Source organism: Sturnira hondurensis, unplaced genomic scaffold, assembly GCF_014824575.4.
Source record: "Sturnira hondurensis isolate 20B ecotype Veracruz unplaced genomic scaffold, ASM1482457v3 Scaffold0018728, whole genome shotgun sequence".
NCBI lineage: Eukaryota > Metazoa > Chordata > Mammalia > Chiroptera > Phyllostomidae > Sturnira > Sturnira hondurensis.
In genome coordinates this window covers 20,599,638-20,618,020 of record NW_028091359.1, presented here as the reverse complement: position 1 = coordinate 20,618,020, position 18,383 = coordinate 20,599,638, and the positions used below count along the sequence as shown (strand labels likewise).

Below are 18,383 nucleotides of genomic sequence, written 5' to 3'. Positions count from 1 at the left end.
AGTCGGCCCAAACTTTAACACCCCAGCCCAGGCAGCTGACTCCTCATCAGGGCATGAGCTTCACAGCATGAGGTGACAGGGGATCTAAAGATTAAAGCTATTACATTCCCTCTATTCTATATGGAGGGGAGTGCTCCACCCAAGAAAGGCAGCACCTGTGGTGTGGGAGAGGGACTCAGCACAGAGATGCTGGCCAATGTCTTCAGCTCTCTCCAAGAACCAAAAATTCTAGTCTCTCCTCACACAACTCTCATCCTTTCCACCTTTCCTCCACCAGAGCTGAGGGTGAGTGGCTGGGAATGAAAGTTTGCACACTACTTCTTTAAGAGAGCTCTGTGTCTGTGTCTAGAACTCTCTCATCTGTCATTGGCAGTCAGAATCCCCACTGCTTTTCACAGCCAAATGTTATATGGGTGCCTCTTCCCAACTCTGGTGCTCTGGGCTGGGGAGCCCAATGTGGGGTTGAGACCCCTCACTCCTCAGGGAGAACTCTTGCAGCTGAGATGTCCCTCTGGATTCTCAACTGCTACACGTGGGTGTGGGGCTGGTCCTTTTCACATCTCTGCCCTTCCTACCAGTCTCAGTGTGGCTTCTTCAGTAAATCTTTGGTTATAAGACTTCTGCTCTGCCAGTCTTCTGTTGGTTATTAAGGCTGATTGTTCTAGATTTTAGGTGTAATTCCATCCTTGGAGGGGGTCAGTGTAACTTCAACCTACTTTGTCACCATCCTGGATCCCTACTGTCAAATTTGTTTTAAAAAATTAAATCTGAAGTGGCAATATTTTGCATGAACGCCAAATGTACTTTCGTGTATTATAAGATTTTTAATGCTAAAATATTAAAAATATAACTCATCATAAAGTAGTGATTAATATCATGAACCAAATTCATTCCCCAAAATTGAAACAGTCATTCAATCTCCACCTCATCACTTGGATAAACACGATGTGGCTTTTAATATTCCATGGAGGTCAGGCATGGGACCAAAAAGGCTTTGGACACGTTTAAAGAATATGAATTACTCATATCATGTAGCAATTTTTAAAAAACTCATCATTGTGAATGTTTATGAATATGTGGCCCTCCCACATAGCAACAGTAATCCTGAAAAAGAAAAACAAAATTGGAGGAATGATGCTTCCTAATATCAAACTATACTACAAGGGCAGACTTCCAGACAAGATAGAGGCATAGGTACACACACTGTTCCTCCTTGCACAACCAAAAGAAGGACAACAATTTAAAAACAAAAAAAACAACCAGAACTGACAGAAAATCGAACTGTATGGAAGTCCAACAACCAGGGAGTTAAAGAAGAAACATCCATTCAGACCTGTAGGAAGGATGGAGATGGGCAGCCAGGTGGAGAGGACTCGCAGCAAAGCAGTGGTGAAGGACTGGGGTAGCAAGCAGCAGCTGGCCAGCAAGGCAGAAGCTGGTGGACCAGCAAGGTGGCAGCTGGTGGAGAGAGCCACCCCACAGTTCACATGCAGATAAACTGGGAGGAATACCTAGGGAACAGGGCAGACCTCGCAACTCATGGTCCCAGCACAGGGAAATACAGCCTCAAACCACTGCTTGAAAACACCAATGGGGGGTTGAGGCAGCAGCATGAGAAACTCCCAGCCTCATAGGAATGTTCACTGGAGGGACCCACAGGGTCCTAAAATGTACACAAGCCCACCCACCTGAGAATCAGCACTAAAACGGCCCAGTTTGCTTCGGGGTAGTGGGGGAGGTGGCTGCAGTCTGGCAGAGAATGGAGCAAGCACCATTATTTTCTCTCCACGCCTTCCCCACATACAGTGTCACAACCCCTCAACGTGGGTTGCCGCACCATAGTGAACTCCTAAGGTCCTGCCCCTTACTACATAACAGGTGTGCCAAGACAAAAATATATATGGCCCAAATGAAAGAACCAATCAAAGTTCCAGAAAAAATACAACTAAGCGATGAACAGATAGCCAACCTATCAGAGGCACAGTTCGAAACACTGGTAATCAGGATGCTCAAAAAATTGTTAGAATTTGGTTGTAAATTACATGAAAAAATAAAAGCAATGGTAAGTGAAATAAAGGAACATGTACAGGGAACCAATAGTGATGGGAAGGAAACTGGCACTCTAATCAACAGTGTCGACCAGAAGGAAAAAAGAAACATTCAACCAGAATAGAATGAAGAAACAAGAATCGAAAAAAAAAATGAGGAGAGGCTTAGGAACCTCCAGGACATTTTTAAATGTTCCACCATCCAAATTATAGGGGTGCCAGAAGGAGAAGAGGAACAACAAGAAGTGGAAAGCTTATTTGAACAAATAATGAAGGAGAACTTTCCCAATCTGGCAAAGGAAATAGACTTCCAGGAAGCCCAGGAAGCTCAAAGAGTCCCAAAGAAGTTGGACTCAAGGAGGAACACACCAAGGCACATCATAATTACATTGGCCAAGATTAAAATGAAGGAGAGACTCCTAGAAGCAGCAAGAGAAAAAGAGGACAGTTACCTACAAAGAAGTTCCCATAAGACTGTCAGCTGATTTCTCAAAGAGACCTTACAGGCAAGAAGAGGCTGGAAAGAAGTATGCCAAGTCATCAAAGGCAAGTACCTACATCCAAGATGACTCTATGCAGCAAAGCTTTCATTTAGAATGGAAGGGGCAGATAAAGTGCTTCTCAGGTAAGGTCAAGTTCAAGGAGTTCATCATCACCAAGCCCTTATTATATAAAATGTTAAAGGGATTTATCTAAGAAAAAGAAGATTAAAAATATGAACAGTAAAATGACAGCAAACTCAGTTATTAACAACCACACTTCAAACAAAAAGGAGAACTAAGCAAACAACTAGAACAGGAACAGAACCACAGAAATGGAGATCACATGGAGGGTTATCAACAGGAGAGTGGGAGGAAGAAAGAGGGGGGAAGGTACAGAGAATTAGTAGCATAAATAGTAGGTAGAAAATAGACAGGGGTTTGTTCAAAGAACTTATATGTATGACCCATGGACATGAACTAAAGGGATGGAATGTGGGTGGGAGTGGGTGTGCAGGGCAGAGGGGAATAAAGGGGGGGAATGGGACAACTGTAATAGCATAATCAATAAAATATATTTAAAAAAACAAACAGAGTATTCTATAAGACCAAAGTAACCAAAACAGCTTAGCACTGACATTAAAATAGACACATAGATCAGTGGAACAGAATAGAGAGTCCAGGAATAAACCCACGCCTTTATAGTTAATTAATATTTGACAGAGGAAGCAAGCACATACAATGGGCTCAAGATAGTTTGTTCAATAAATGGTGTTGGGCAAATAGCACAGATAAGTGCAGAAAATGAAATTAGACCACCTTCTTACACCACACATAAGAATAAATTTAAAATGAATCAAAGACTTAAATGTTAGACCTGAAACCATAAAAACCCTAGAAGAAAACGTAGGCAGCAAAATCTCAGACATTGCTCATAGAAATTTTTTATTGGGTGTATCTCCCCAAGCAAGGAAAACAAAAGAAAAAGTAAACAAATGGGATTTTATCAAACTAAAAAAATTTTTCACAACAAAGGAAATCATCAACAAAATAAAAAGACAACCCACAGAATGGGAGAATATGTTTGCCAATACATCTGATAAGGGCTCAATATTCAAAATTTATAAAGTACTTACAAAACTCAACACCAAAAAAACAAACAACCCAATTAAAAAAGTGGGGAAAAGACCTGAACAGACACTTCTCCAAAGAGGACATACAGATGGCCAATAGACATATGAAAAGATGTTCAGTGTCACTAATCATCAGAGAAATGCAAATAAAAACCACAATGAGATACCAGTTCACATCTGTCAGAATGACTATCATCAATAAATCAACAAACAAGTGCTGGTGAGGATGTGGAGAAGGGGAACCCTTTTGCACTATTGGTGGGAATGCAGACTGGTGCTGCCATGGTGGAAATCAGTATGGAGGTACCACAAAAAATGAAAAATGGTTCTGCCTTTTGACCCAGCAATCCTACTTCTGTGAATGTATCCAAAGGAACCCAAAATACTAATTCAAAAGAACATAAGCACCCCTATGTTCACTGCAACATTATTGAAAATCACCAAGATATAGAAGTAGCCCATCTATTTATCAATAGATGAGTGGATAAAACAACTATGGGACATTACATAGTGGAATTCTACTCTTCTGTAAAAAAAAAGAAAATTTTACCCTTTGAGACAGGATGGGTGGAGCACATTATGCTAAGTGAAATAAGTCAGTCAGAGAAAGACAAATACCATATGATTTCACTCGTATGTGGAATCTAGTGAATGAACTGAACTAACAAGCAAAACAGAGACAGACGCATAGGTGGAGAACAGATGACAGCTGGTTAGGGGTGTAGGTTTGGAGGTAGAGGAATTAAGAAAAAAAGAAAAAGATCTCACGGATATAGACAACAGGGTGGTGATTTCTGAGGGGAGAGGAGTATAAGGGGACAAAATGGTAATGGAATAAATATAATAAAGATTGTGTGTTTAGAGAGATAGATAATGTTGCCCCCTTAAAAGAAACTGTGTCTTTGACAACTCAATTTTGCAAACAATAGTACAAAACAGGTTTACACCATAGCCAAAATAAAGTTTACAGAAAAGGAACATAGTGACCTGTCTACATACATAGAACTATACAGTTTAAGGATGAATTCTTCAAAAATGTTCATTTATTTTCAATTGTATGTCAATAAAATGACATTGTATGTTATATGAACATATTAGTTCATCTTTCTCAATAGTGTAAATGAAGAGCAAAAAATGAAGTTAGTGAAATACAGTGCAATATAACGCTAAAAATGTAATGACAACATTGGAATACCAGAATTCTACACCCATCTCCAGAAAAGTGAGACTAAATATAAAAATGTCTGTACAAAGGCATCCTGAGCCTTTCCAAACCAAGATCCTTACCTAAATCTTTTTTTCTGATTTCCAGATACTTCCTTGCAGACTGGTCAGAATTTCCCTCCAGGTCAGAATACTATCCTATCTCAGGCTACCCTGTCATGTGAGTTAACACTATCCAAACAACAACACTATGATTTTTTCCTTAAAATTCATCCCACAATATCTTGGATATAGTTCCTGGCTCCTCTTGACACCTTCCCCAGAGGGTGACTCAGGTTGACAAAACAAAAGAAAATTAAGAGGGAACATTTCAGGTAAATGAAACATCTCCTAACCCTGAAGAGATAGGACAGCATACTTAACGCAGGGTATTTGCCAGGATCATGGGAGTTAAAACCAGCAAACAAATGTGTTTCCACACATGGACAGAGAAAGAGGACTGTGTTGATACGTGTTAATGGGAAGAAGGTTCTGTCTCTGACTCCTCAGGAATGTTACTGTCTGGGAACCAGTAGGAATCATCCCTGTGTAAAATGTCTGATTATGGAGCTGTAATCAGTCACACAGCACTTATAAACGCTGCCATTGAGAACACATGTGAGCCTACCTACTCCTTTCGTTTCTCTACATGTTGTTTTCTGCAGCTTTAAAATGACAGCACTGACTTGTCCCTGTCTACCTCCAAACTACTATAAACCTGAAATCTCTTTTGGGAATTTCTTGAAAAATATAGAGGACTCTGTTATGATATACATGTGAATCCTATTTTAAATAAGGAAATTGGATATGGTAGACACTAAGCAGACACTAGAATGTTGAGCAGTTACTTGGATTTTATGCTGCCTGAAGAACAATCCCATAAATCACACCACAGAGCCTCAGTGATCTGGCCCAGAAGTAGGGAGAAGCCTAAGGCACATGCGCTCTAGCCTTGCTGACTGAGTATGCCTGAGCATATATAACTTCTGGGCTTTGGCCTAGGACCCTTCACTTTTTTGTATTCATTATAGGCTCATGGAGATCCAGCCTCTGTAGTCATCACCTGAGCATTACACCATCCCTTCTCACTTCTCTCCTTCTGCCTTTCTGGGCCTCAAAGGACACTGGGTCCCAGCACAACTTAGGTCTTAGGAAAATCTATTAATAAGAAACAAAGTGAACCCCAAGGTCTCTCTGGAATAAATCCCCTAGGAGTAGGGCAGGAGCTTCATAATGACTAGCCATCCTTTGGGCAGGAGAACAGGCATCAGAGAGAGCAACCTCATGTCTTAGTCCCACTAGGGATGCTACCCTGGGTTCCAGAGACCAGAAGGGCTCTTCCTTCTCCGACTCCCTCATTATTTTTAGTCTTAAAATATTTGTGTTTTTTGTTTTTTTAAATATATTTTATTGATTATACCATTACAGTTGTTCTATTCCCCCCCTTCATTCCCCTCCACCCACACACTCCCTCCCCCACCATTCTCACCCCCACTTAGTTTATACCCACGTGTCTCAACTTCTTTAGATTCTATATTTCCCCCACTATTCTTGCCCCCCCCCTATCTATTTTCTACCTCCCCTCTATGTGATTTTCTGTGCCTTCTCCCCCCACCTTCTCCTCCTCCCACTCCCCTGTTGCTAACCCTCCATGTATTCTTCATTTCTATGGTTCCACTCCTGATCTAGCTGTCCTCTTGGTTTACTTTTGTTTTAGGTGTGGTTGTTAATAACTGTGAGTTTGCTGTCCTTTCACTGTTCATATTTTTCATCTTCTTTTTCTTATATAAGTCCCTTTAGCATTTCATATAATAAGGGCTTGGTGATGATGAACACCTTGAACTTGACCTTGTCTGAGAAGCACTTTATCTGTCCTTTCATTCTAAATGAAAGTTTTGCTGGATAAAGCAATCTTGGCTGTAGGTCTTTGGATTTCATGACTTGGAATACTTCTTTCCAGCCCCTTCTTGCCTATAAGGTCTCTTTTGAGAAATCTGCTGACAGTCTGATGGGTACTCCTTTGTAGGTGACTGTCCCTTTATCCCTTGATGCTTCTAGGACTCTCTCCTTCATTTTAGTCTTGGCTAGTGTAATTATGATGTGCCTTGGTGTGTTCCTTCTTGGGTCCAACTTCTTTGGCACTCTCTGAGCTTCCTGGATTTCCTGGAAGTCTATTTCCTTAGCCAGACTGGGGAAGTTCTCCTTTATTATTTGTTCAAATACATTTTCCACTCGTGGCTGTTTCTTTCCCCCTTCTGGTACCCCTATAATCCGGATGTTGGAACATTTAAAGATGTCCTGGAGGTTCCTAAGCCTCTCCTCATTTTTTGAATTCTCATTTCTTCTTTCCTTTCTGGCTGGATGTTTCATTCTTCCTTCTGGTCCATTCCATTGATTTGAGTCCCAGTTTCCTTTCCATCACCATTGGTTTCCCGGACATCTCCCTTCATTTCAATTAGTTTAGCCTTCATATGTTCCTCTAATTTGTGACTATAATCAACCAGTTCTGTGAGCATCCTGATAAACAGTGTCTTGAACTGTGTTTCTGAGAGGCTGGCGATCTCTCGGTCGCTTAGAGTTTTCGGCTCTGGGACTTTGAGTTCTTCTTGCGCCATCTTTTGGGCTGTTCGTGCCTGTTAAGTAGCAGGATCAGAGCCCTAGGTCTTCACCAGAGCAGGGCAACTCAGTCGCTGCGTTGTGACCCTGAATGTGGGGGCGGGGTCAAAGAGGAGCAATGGCGTCCCGTCTGCCGCCTCCCACCGCCCCCACAGGCGCCTCAGCTGCCACCGTCACCGGGTCCCGTGCGTTTCATCCCACTGCATGCAAGTGCCCCACCACCGTTAGCCCTCCACCACTGGGTTCACCCCCCTGGGGCCTGCGTGGTCCATCTCACTGTGCGTGAATGTGCGACCGCAGTCAGTCTGCCCTGCACCCTGACTGGGTCTGGACTACTTGCGCGCCTAGGTCTGGGGATCTTTCCTGCCTGACCCTGCTCTGCTGCTGGCTCCGCCCCTCTTACCGTCCTGGCTGAAAGGTTAGTTGTTGTCGGACTTTTGTATAATTCACTTTTCTGTTCTTTGGCTGTGTCTTTGTTCTCCAAACCTTTGTTGTATTCAAACTTGGTTGTGGGAGAAGGCACAGTGTTTCCACCTATGCCTCCATCTTGGTGGAAGTCTCCACTTGACCCAATTTTTAAGTGAATAAATGGAGTCTAAGGAGCTCAGGTGAATGGCCTGAGGTTTCACAACGCATCGGTGGCAGCATTCACACTTGACTCTCAGCATTCTGACAACACACTTTTCTTTTTACTGTTTCAAATTTTTAATTACAGTTATAGTCAATACTATTCTGCATTCATTTCAGATCTACAGTACAGTCTCTAGAAAATCATGTGCTTTCCAGAGTGGCCTCCATGATGTTTCAACTACCTACTTGGCCCCATGATAGTTATTATGATGTTATTGACTATGTTCCCCATGCTGTAGTCTACTTCTCTGTGACTGTTCTGTATGCACATACTAATTTGTCCTTTTTAATCTCTTGATCTTTTCTTAATCATTGCACTCAACAGCTTATTGAGGGCACCACTCCTTTTGGATCTATTAATTGTGTGAATAGCCACATTACTGAAATGTTGACTTCATTTTAGGTGACTATCTTAAGTCTACCAGATATATCATTCTATCAGCAAATAATATTTTTCCTTCCAATGTTTTTACTTTTCCCCCTCTGTTCAATTGCATAATATCTATTTCCTATAATGCATACACAACTATTTTAATTATGAGTTAAAAATCTGTATACTACCATAACATACCAATCTTTAAGCACTTCAAGAGTATTATAAAATTATAGGATTTTATTTCTAAGTATATTTTATTGATTGTGCTATTACAGTTGTCCCATTTTTTCTCCCCTTTATCTCCCTCCACCCTGCATCCCCCCTCCCTCTAGCATTGCCCACCTTAGTTTATGTCCATGGGTTGTACATATAAGTTCTTCAGCTTCTACATCTCTTGTACTATTCTCAACACCCCCTCCCCCACTGGTCTATGTTGTGCCTACCATTTATGATTCTTATTCCCTGTACTTTTTCTCCCCACTGATATCCCTCCATGTGATTTCTATTTCTATGATTCTGTTCCTGTCCTAGTTGTTTGCTTAGTTTTCATTTTTGCTTTTTTAGGTTTGGTTGTTGATAGTTGTGTTTGTTGTCATTTTACTGTTCATAGTTTTTTATTTGCTTGTTTTTCTTAGATAAGTCCCTTTAACATTTCATATAATAAGAGCTTGGTGATGATGAACTTTTTTATCTTGACCTTATCTGGGAAACACTTTATCTGCCCTTCCATTCTAAATGATAACTTTGCTGGGTAGAGTCGCCTTGGATGACTCAAGGTCCTTGCCTTTCCTGATGGTTCAGTCTCTGGTTGAGGCACATATGGAAGGCAGGCAATCAATGTTTCTCTCTCTCTCTCTCTCTCTCCTTCCTTTCCTCCCTTTCTTCCTCTCTGTCTAAAATCAATAACATATCATTGGGTAAGAATTTTTTATAATAAATAAATAAGACAAAGACATTATTTCTATAATATTGAGTATGCCAGATTAGAAGTTGCTGGAATAATTGAGTTGCAGAAAGCTTTCTCTGTTATTATTTTGTTGCTTATGTTTTAAATTTTTTTATAAAATTTGGTCTAAGACATTTGTAATGCTAAGAAAATAGTTGATTTTGTTTATCTGAATGTCTTTACTCAGCTGAGTACACTTAGTAAATAAATGTCTGTTGCTGCCAATGTTGCAGACAGTTGGGGAAATGCATGGAGGCAACCAGAGTTGGGTCTCAGACTTTATACTCCTGGGGGTCTCCGAGAATCCTGAAGACCAGCAAGTGCTGTTCTGGATGTTCCTGTCCATGTACCTGGTCACAGTGGTGGGAAATGTGCTCATCATCCTTGCCATCAGCTCTGATGTGCTCCTGCACACTCCCATGTACTTATTCTTGGCCAACCTCTCCTTCACTGACCTCTTCTTTGTCACTAACACAGTCCCCAACACACTGGTGAACCTTCAGTTCCAGAACAAAGCCATCTCCTATGCAGGATGTCTGGCACAGGTCTAATTCCTGGTCTCGTTGGTGACCCTGGACAACCTCATCCTGGCCACAATGGCATATGACCGCTATGTGGCAATCTGCCGTCCCCTCCACTATGTCACAGCCATGAGCCCTGGGCTGTGTATTTTGCTCCTCTCTTTCTGTTGGGTGCTCTCTGTCCTCTATGGTCTCTTCCTCACCCTCCTCATGACCAGGGTGACCTTCTGTGGGTCTCGGAAGATCCACTACATCTTCTGTGAGATGTACGTTCTGCTGAGGATCGCCTGTTCCAACACCAAAGTTATTCACACTGGCAGATTACCACTGGCTGCTTGATCCCCCCCCCCCCCCAGGGATCATGATCACATCCTATGTCCGAATTGTCAGCACCATCCTCCAAATACCATCAGCCACTGGGAAGTACAAAGCTTTCTCTACCTGTGCCTCCCGTTTGGCTGTGGTCACCCTCTTCTATGGGACACTTAGCATGGTATATCTGCAGCCCCTCCACACCTACTCCATGAAGGATTCAGTGGCCACAGTGATGTACGCTGTGGTCACTCCCATGATGAATCCCTTCATCTACAGCCTAAGGAACAAGGACATGCATGGGGCTCTGGGAAGACTCTTCCTAGGGAAAGCCTTCCAGAGGTTGACCTGAGGGTACTTTTGGACAGGACATTACAGTGAAGACTGGGAATATTCTCTACTGTGTGCAGGGTATTACCTTATGAAGGATACAGGAGTGATAAGGGCTTAGTTTCAGCAATCTCATATCACAGAATGATCTCATATATCTCTGATGAAAAAAAGAACATATATAACCTAAAGTCCCCCAGACTACACCAGCTTTGGCAGTAAGTAAAGTCACACTAATACAAATACTAGAAGTTTGCAGGATCAAATTTTTCAACTTGTCCAACCACAGGACCACAGTCCCAGCCTTATCCAGATATAGCCACTTATAGCATAGGGAGTCACTTGTGTCTTCTGACACCCACACACTCATGTTTCTAAGCACTAACATTCTCTAAGAAGCCTGCTGCATTGAGCCATTTACAGGAGACCCTCTGGTTGAGGTCACCCCTTACCTGATGTGCTGCCAGGAAGAACTCCCTGCTTTAGTACTAACCCACAGTCCCTCTGGACACAGCCCCTGTGTTCCAGACAAAAACAGCAAAAAGATTCCTTTCCTTTGCTCTAGGTTGAGTTTTATCCCTTGGGCTCCAAAGCAATACTGCCTCTCTTAACTCTTTCCTGCATTACTTTTCTCTGAATGATGCCAGGCCTCCTCTTGGGAAGCCCATTCTTTTACATCTGTGGCTCCTCACCTCCCATCTCTTTTTAATGCAACCACTCCATCCCTCCCTCTAAACAAAACTCTTAAGCATCTCAACACACACTCATGAACAAGGGTGGTGGTGGAGCCAGGAGAAGAGGAGGAGGTAATTGTGAGAGTCAGTCTCTATGTGCCTTGTGAAAATGCAAGGAATAGAAAGTGAATAGTAATTGATGAGACGGTTAGTCACTGGGTTGTGGCAGTTTCAGAGAAAGAGAAATCTTTTACAGATCCAGCAGAGCCAGCACTTGGCCTAGACTTTGACAAGTAGAGTTGAATCGAGTTGAAGTTCTTTCAGTCATTCATCAATCATTCAATTGATGAATGACTGAATGTTCATTAGGGGCCTCAAACTGTGTTACAGAATACAGAGGACTTCCGCCAAGATGGAGGAATAGGTGGAAACACTGTGCCTTCTCCCACAACCAAGTTTGGATACAACAAAAGTTTTGGAGAACTAAGACACACCCAGAGACCAGAAAACCGAATTATACGGAAGTCCGACAGCTATGAACCGTTCAACGGGGACGGTAAGAGAGGCAGAGCCAGCAGCGGAGCAGGGTCGGGAAGGACAGACCTAGGAGCCCAGGCAGCCCGGACCTAGTCGGGGTGCGGGGCAGACTGACCAAGGTCGCACATTCTCGCGCAGTGAGATGGACCACGCAGGCCCCAGGGGGCTAACCCAGTGGTGGAGGGCTGACAGCGGTGGCACACTCACGTGCAGTGGAGCGGGGCGCGTGGCCCTGGTGACGGTGGTGGCTGCGGTGCTGGTGGGGGTCACGGAGGTGGGCGCCGGAGGGAAGCCATTGTCCCCCTTTGACCCCGCCCCCACATACAACGTCACAACCCAGCGACTGAGTTGCCCTGCTCTGGTGAAGACCTAGGGCTCCGTTCCTGCTACTTAACAGGCACGAACAGCCCAAAAGATGGTGCAAGAACTCAAAGTCCCAGAGCCAATAACTCTAAGAGACCAACAGATTGCCAGCCTCTCAGAAGCCCAATTTAAAACACTATTTATCAGGATGCTCACAGAATTGGTAGAGTACAGTCACAAATTAGAGGAACTTAGTCACAAATTAGAGGAACATATGAAGGCTAAACTAATTGAAATGAAGGGAGAGGTCCAGGAAACCAATAGCGATGGAAAGGAAAATGGGACTCAAATCAAGGGAGTGGACCAGAAGGAAGAACGAAACATCCAACCAGAAAATAGTAAAGAAACAAGAATTCAAAAAAATGAGGAGAGGCTTAGGAACCTCCAGGACATCTTTAAACGTTCCAACATCCGGATTATAGGGGTACCAGAAGGGGGAAAGAAACAGCCACGAGTGGAAAATGTATTTGAACAAATAATAAAGGAGAACTTCCCCAGTCTGGCAAAGGAAATAGACTTCCAGGAAATCCAGGAAGCTCAGAGAGTGCCAAAGAAGTTGGACCCAAGAAGGAACACACCAAGGCACATCATAATTACATTAGCCAAGACTAAAATGAAGGAGAGAATCCTAGAAGCAGCAAGGGATAAGGGGACAGTCACCTACAAAGGAGTACCCATCAGACTGTCAGCGGATTTCTCAAAAGAGACCTTATAGGCAAGAAGGGGCTGGAAAGAAGTATTCCAAGTCATGAAATCCAAAGACCTACAGCCAAGATTGCTTTATCTTTCATTTAGCTTTCATTTGTTTTAGCTTTCATTTAGAATGGAAGGACAGATAAAGTGCTTCTCAGACAAGGTCAAGTTCAAGGAGTTCATCATCAACAAGCCCTTATTATATGAAATGCTAAAGGGACTTATATAAGAAAGAGATGATGAAAAATATCAACAATGAAAGGACAGCAAACACACAGTTATTAACAACCACACCTAAAACAAAAGCAAACCAAGAGGACAGCTAGATCAGGAGTGGAACCATAGAAATGAAGAACACATGGAGGGTTAGAAACAGGGGGGTGGGAGGGGGAGAAGGGGGGAGAAGGCACAGAAAATAGCATAGATGGTAGGTAGAAAATAGATAGGGGGGAGGGCGAGAATAGTGGGGGAAATATAGAATCTAAAGAAGTTGAGACACGTGGTTATAAACTAAGGGGGGAGAATGGTGGGGGAGGGAGTGTGTGGGTGGAGGGGAATGAAGGGGGGAATAGAACAACTGTAATGGTATAATCAATAAACTATATTTTTAAAAAACTGTGTTACAAACACGAATAAGGAGCTCACAGTTTACTGAGGGAAGTAGACAAAATTATAATAAGTGTAAATGGACCTAACTCATCAATTAAAAAGTCATGTTTAACAGCAAAAAAGAAACAGACTCATAGATACAGAGAACATTCTGACTGTTGCCATATGGGAGGAGGGTTTGGGGGAATGGGGTGATGGGGTGATGGGATTAAGAAGTACAAATTGGTTGTTACAGAATACTCGTGGGGATATAAAGTACAGCATAGTGAATATAGTCAATAATATTCTAATAATATTGGTGCCAGCCAATATTGGTGCCAGCCGGGTGCAAGATTTATCAGGATGATCACTTAATAAGTTAGTTAGTGTCTAATCACTGGGTTATTCACTTGAAATTTATATAACAATGTCTGTCAACTGTAATTGAAAAATAAAAATGATTTTTAATGGAAATAAATAAATAAATAAATACCCCCACCCCCAATAAATATACCCTATTTTGCCATTCGAAAAAAAGACAGAGACTTCTGGCCAAGGTAGAGGTGTAGGTAGACACACTATGCCTTCTTGCATAACCAAAATAAGGATAACAACAATTTAGAAACAAAATAACAACCAGAACTAACAGAAAATTGAACTGTATGGAAGTCCGACAACGCTGGAGTTGGAATAGACTAGTAGGAGGGGTGGAACCAGGCAGAGAAGGCTAGGCAAAAAAAAGTGGTGACACTGGGAGTGCAAGATGGCAGCTGGCAGACCCCAGGCGTGGGGTGGCAACAGGCAGACCTAGTGAGGCGGCAATTGGGAAGCCAGGCACGGCACACAGAGCTGCTGGCTGACCAGGTAGTCTCACATTCACACTCAGATAAACCAGGTGAAACAGGGGAGCGAGACAGATCATGCAACCCAGGGTCCCAGCACAGGGAAATAAAGCCTCAAAACACCAATTGAAGACACCAGTGGGGGTTGAGGTGCTGGAAGAGACTCCCAGCCTCACAGGAGAGTTTGTTGGAGAGGCCCACAGGGTCCTACAATGTAGACAAGCCCACTCATTTGGGAATCACACCAGAAGGGCCCAGTTTGCTTGGGGGAAGTGGTGGAAGTGACTGAAATCCAACAGAGAGCAGAGCAAGCGCCATTACTCCCTCTCAGACCCCAGCCCCACAAATAACATCACAACCCCTCCTCATGGGTTGCCCTGCCCTGCTGACCACCTAAGGTTCCACCCCTCATATATAACAAGCACAACCAGATAAAAAAAATGGCCCAAGTGGAGGAGGAACAGATCAAATCTCCAGAACAAATACAACTAAGTGACGTACAAATAGCCAACCTATCAGATCACTTTGTACTGGTGATCAGGATGCTCACAGAACTGCTTGATTTTGGTCACAAATTAGATGAAAAAATGAAGGCTATGCTAAGGGAAATGAAGCAAAATGCACAGGGAACCAATAGTGATGGAAAGAAAACTGGGACTCAAATCAATGGAGTGGACCAGAAGGAAGAAAGAAACAATCAAACAGAACAGAATGAAGAAACAAGAATTTTTTTTAAAAACTGAGGAGAGGCTTAGGAACCTCCAGGACATCTTTAAATGTTCCAACATCTGAATTATAGGGATACCAGAAGGGGAAGCGAAAGAGCAAGTGGAAAACTTATTTGAACAAATAATAAAGGAGAACTTCCCCAGTCTGGCAAAGGAAATAGACTTCCAGGAAATCCAGGAAGCTCAGAGAGTCCCAAAGAAGGTGAACCCAAGAAGGAACACACCAAGACACATCATAATTACATTAGCCAAGATTAAAATGAAGGAGAGAATCCTAGTAACAGCAAGAGATAAGGGGACAGTCACCTACAAAGGAGTTCCCATCAGACTGTCAGCTGATTTCTCAAAAGAGACCTTATAGGCAAGAAGGGGCTGGAAAGAAGTATTCCAAGTCATGAAATACAAGGACCTACATCCAGGATTGCTCTATGCAGCAAAGCTTTCATTTAGAATGGAAGGGCAGATAAAGTGCTTCTCAGATAAGGTCAAGTTCAAGGAGTTCATCATCACCAAGCTCTTATTATATGAAATTTTAAAGGGATTTATCTAAGAAAAAGAAGGTAAAAAATACAAACAGTGAAAGGACAGCAAACTCACACTTATTAACAACCACACCTAAAACAAAAAGGAAGATTAAGCAAATAACCAGAATAGGAACAGAACCACAGAAATGGAGATCACATGGAGGGTTATCAACAGGGGAGCGGGAGGAAGAGAGAGGGGGAAAAGGTACAGAGAATAAGTAGCATAGATGGTAGGTAGAAAATAGGCAGGGGGAAGGCAAGAATAGTATGGGAAATATAGAAGCTAAAGAACTTATGACCCATGAACATGAACTAAAGGGGGGAATATGTGTGGGACAGGGTGTGCAGGGTGGAGGGGAATGAAGGGGGGAAATGGGAAAATAGTAATAGCATAATCAACAAAATATACTTTTAAAAAAAGAGTTCACTCTTTACATTTGCTTCTAGGAGTTTTATGGCTTCAGGTCTTACATTTAAATTTTCAACCCATATAAGCTTATTTTTCTATTTGGTATAAGAAAGTGGTCCAGACTCATTTTTTTTTTTTGCATATCTCTATCTATCCAGTTTACCCAACACCATCTATTGAAGGGACTGTCATTTCCCTATTGTATATTCTTGCCTCCCTTGTCATGGATTAACTGGAGGTCACAAAGTGTTTCTTTGGTTTGGGTTTGCTTGATTTTTTTAACTTTGTAACACTTTTATTAAGAGCAAACCACATCAGTATTCCTAAACTGTAAACAATGGGGATCTTAAGTATCAAAGGAAACACATTAAAGATCATATATAATAGACAAAAACCCTTAAATTTTCTTATTGCCTTAAGACATCAGTGCATAATACTTAAGCAAAACTGAATTCCTTACTAAGCGAACATTTTGCACACACTGCCTTCTCTTTATCTTTCTGAGGTTTTATCTTTTCTTTCACTCTTAGCAATTCTGCCTGAACAGCTTTATCTTCCAATGCTGTCTCCCGAGTTTCTTAAAGATCAGCCAATGCTTGATCATATTTTTTATTGAATTTATTGGGGTGACACTGGTTAATAAAATTACATGGGTTTCAGAAGTACAGTCCTACAATACATTATCTGTGTACTGTATTGTGTGTTCACCACCCATGTCAAGTTTCTGTCCTTGATCATCCTCTTTTCATTTTGCCATCCTTGAGCTCAACAGTCCAGTGCTTTGGTATTTGATGGGTCTATTTCAAAAACTTCCAAACAACTGTCCATCGATCCCTGCCAATTTGACATCTTCCATTTACACCCAGGAGTCAATATCCAGTATGCAGCTTAAAGCTACAGGTTGCAACTTCAATCTATCTGCTTTCTCAGTAACAGCCTTTGAACCTTCCGCCCATCCTAAAACATTTGTATATTGTTAATGGCTGTCTTCCAGTCCTGGGATGTGAAAAAAGTATTTCCTATGTTTTTTTAAGCCTTCTGTCATTAATAATATTTTATCTACATCTTCGAAATCTATATCTGCATCCTCAGGGAAAGCTGAAGGACTGTCACCAGACCACCTTTCAGAAGTATTCCCCAATCATCCCCTCTTCCAGTTCTCTGCGTTCTGCACCAATGCACAGTTTGACAGGGTTTTTCACCTTTCACTTCTATATTCTCCAGAATTTTTGCCATACCCATTCCTTTAATCACGTACCTAAATACCGTATGTTTCCCAACCAAATGAGGAGTTGAAACTGCTGTGATCAAGAACTGAGAACCATTTGTGCTGTGGCCTGCATTTGCCACGCTCAATAAACCCTCTTGGTCATGCTCACAATAGAAATTTTTTCATCTTCAAGTTTTTCACCATAAATACTTTCTCCACCTGTCACTCTGATTTGAGAAGTGTCTACTCTGAATCACAGATTTCTTAATAATTCGGTGAAATGGGTATCCTTCGAAATGGAGAATGTGGGCCAGAAAAAGAAAGGAGGAGCCACGTAATAACCCTGACAAGCTCTGCGGAGGCCTGCATGGTGCACTTACAAACTCAGAGACCAGAAGTAACCACAGAGGATGGTCTGAAATCAAAACTTTCTAACTCAAAGCAGGTCATGGCAGGTAGTCAGGTCCTAGGCTGGTATCTTCCCCAACAAAGGTCAGTCTTTACCTTAACTGAGCTTGTCTATTGTCTTTGCAATGTCAAAGTAATTTTCTACCCCACTCCCCACCCAACCCTTCAGGGCACAAGGGCACCAGAGCTGAGACCACAAATCCCATCGTTGTTATCATGTTAATTGTGACTGTTAACATCCTACCCTGGTAAGTGTAAAAGAAGTAAGTATCCTCTGGCTGGTGTGGCTCAGTGATTGAATGCCAGCCTACAAACTACCAGGTCGCCAATTTGATTCCCAGTCAGGGCACACACCTGGGTCGTGTGCCAGGTACCCAGCAGGGGGATGGTGCCTATGAGAAGTAACCACACACTAATGTTTCTCTCCCTCCCTTCTCCTCTGTCTAAAAAATAAAATTAATAAAATCTTTTTAAGGCTGTATGTTTTTTTAAATATGTGTCTATTCACTTTACTTTTTATCCAATCCCAAAGATTCCCCCACTTTGCTTGCTTCCACCTCCCTAATCTATCACTAGTGAATTTCATGTAACCCCGTTACATCTTCCTTTTTGATTCTGATGTATAAAATAAGTGGTAAACCTGCCATTCTCCAGCGCATTTTCTCAATCCATTGAGATTTTGCTTCCTGGCAACTGTCTTCAGTTTGGCTCAAATAAACTCATAAAAACTCTCCACAGCTTTTTTTTATCTACTCATCTACTGATAAGACAGTTGGGCTGCTTCCCAATCTCGGTTATTGAAAATAACACTGC

General features: G+C 42.2%; 1 protein-coding gene and 1 pseudogene across 1 annotated transcript; one reads left to right on the top strand and one right to left on the bottom strand.

The window, feature by feature from the left end:
• Positions 1 to 9,676: 9,676 nt before the first annotated feature.
• On the top strand, positions 9,677 to 10,616 carry LOC119003665 (olfactory receptor 1D2-like). Its single transcript, XM_037070167.1, is given in 3 exon segments — positions 9,677 to 10,265; positions 10,268 to 10,291; positions 10,294 to 10,616. Coding segments are annotated over 3 exon segments (936 nt in total).
• A 5,773-nt stretch (positions 10,617 to 16,389) lies between these two features.
• On the bottom strand, positions 16,390 to 17,776 carry LOC119003599 (peptidyl-prolyl cis-trans isomerase D-like; annotated as a pseudogene).
• Between the last annotated feature and the right edge of the window lie 607 nt (positions 17,777 to 18,383).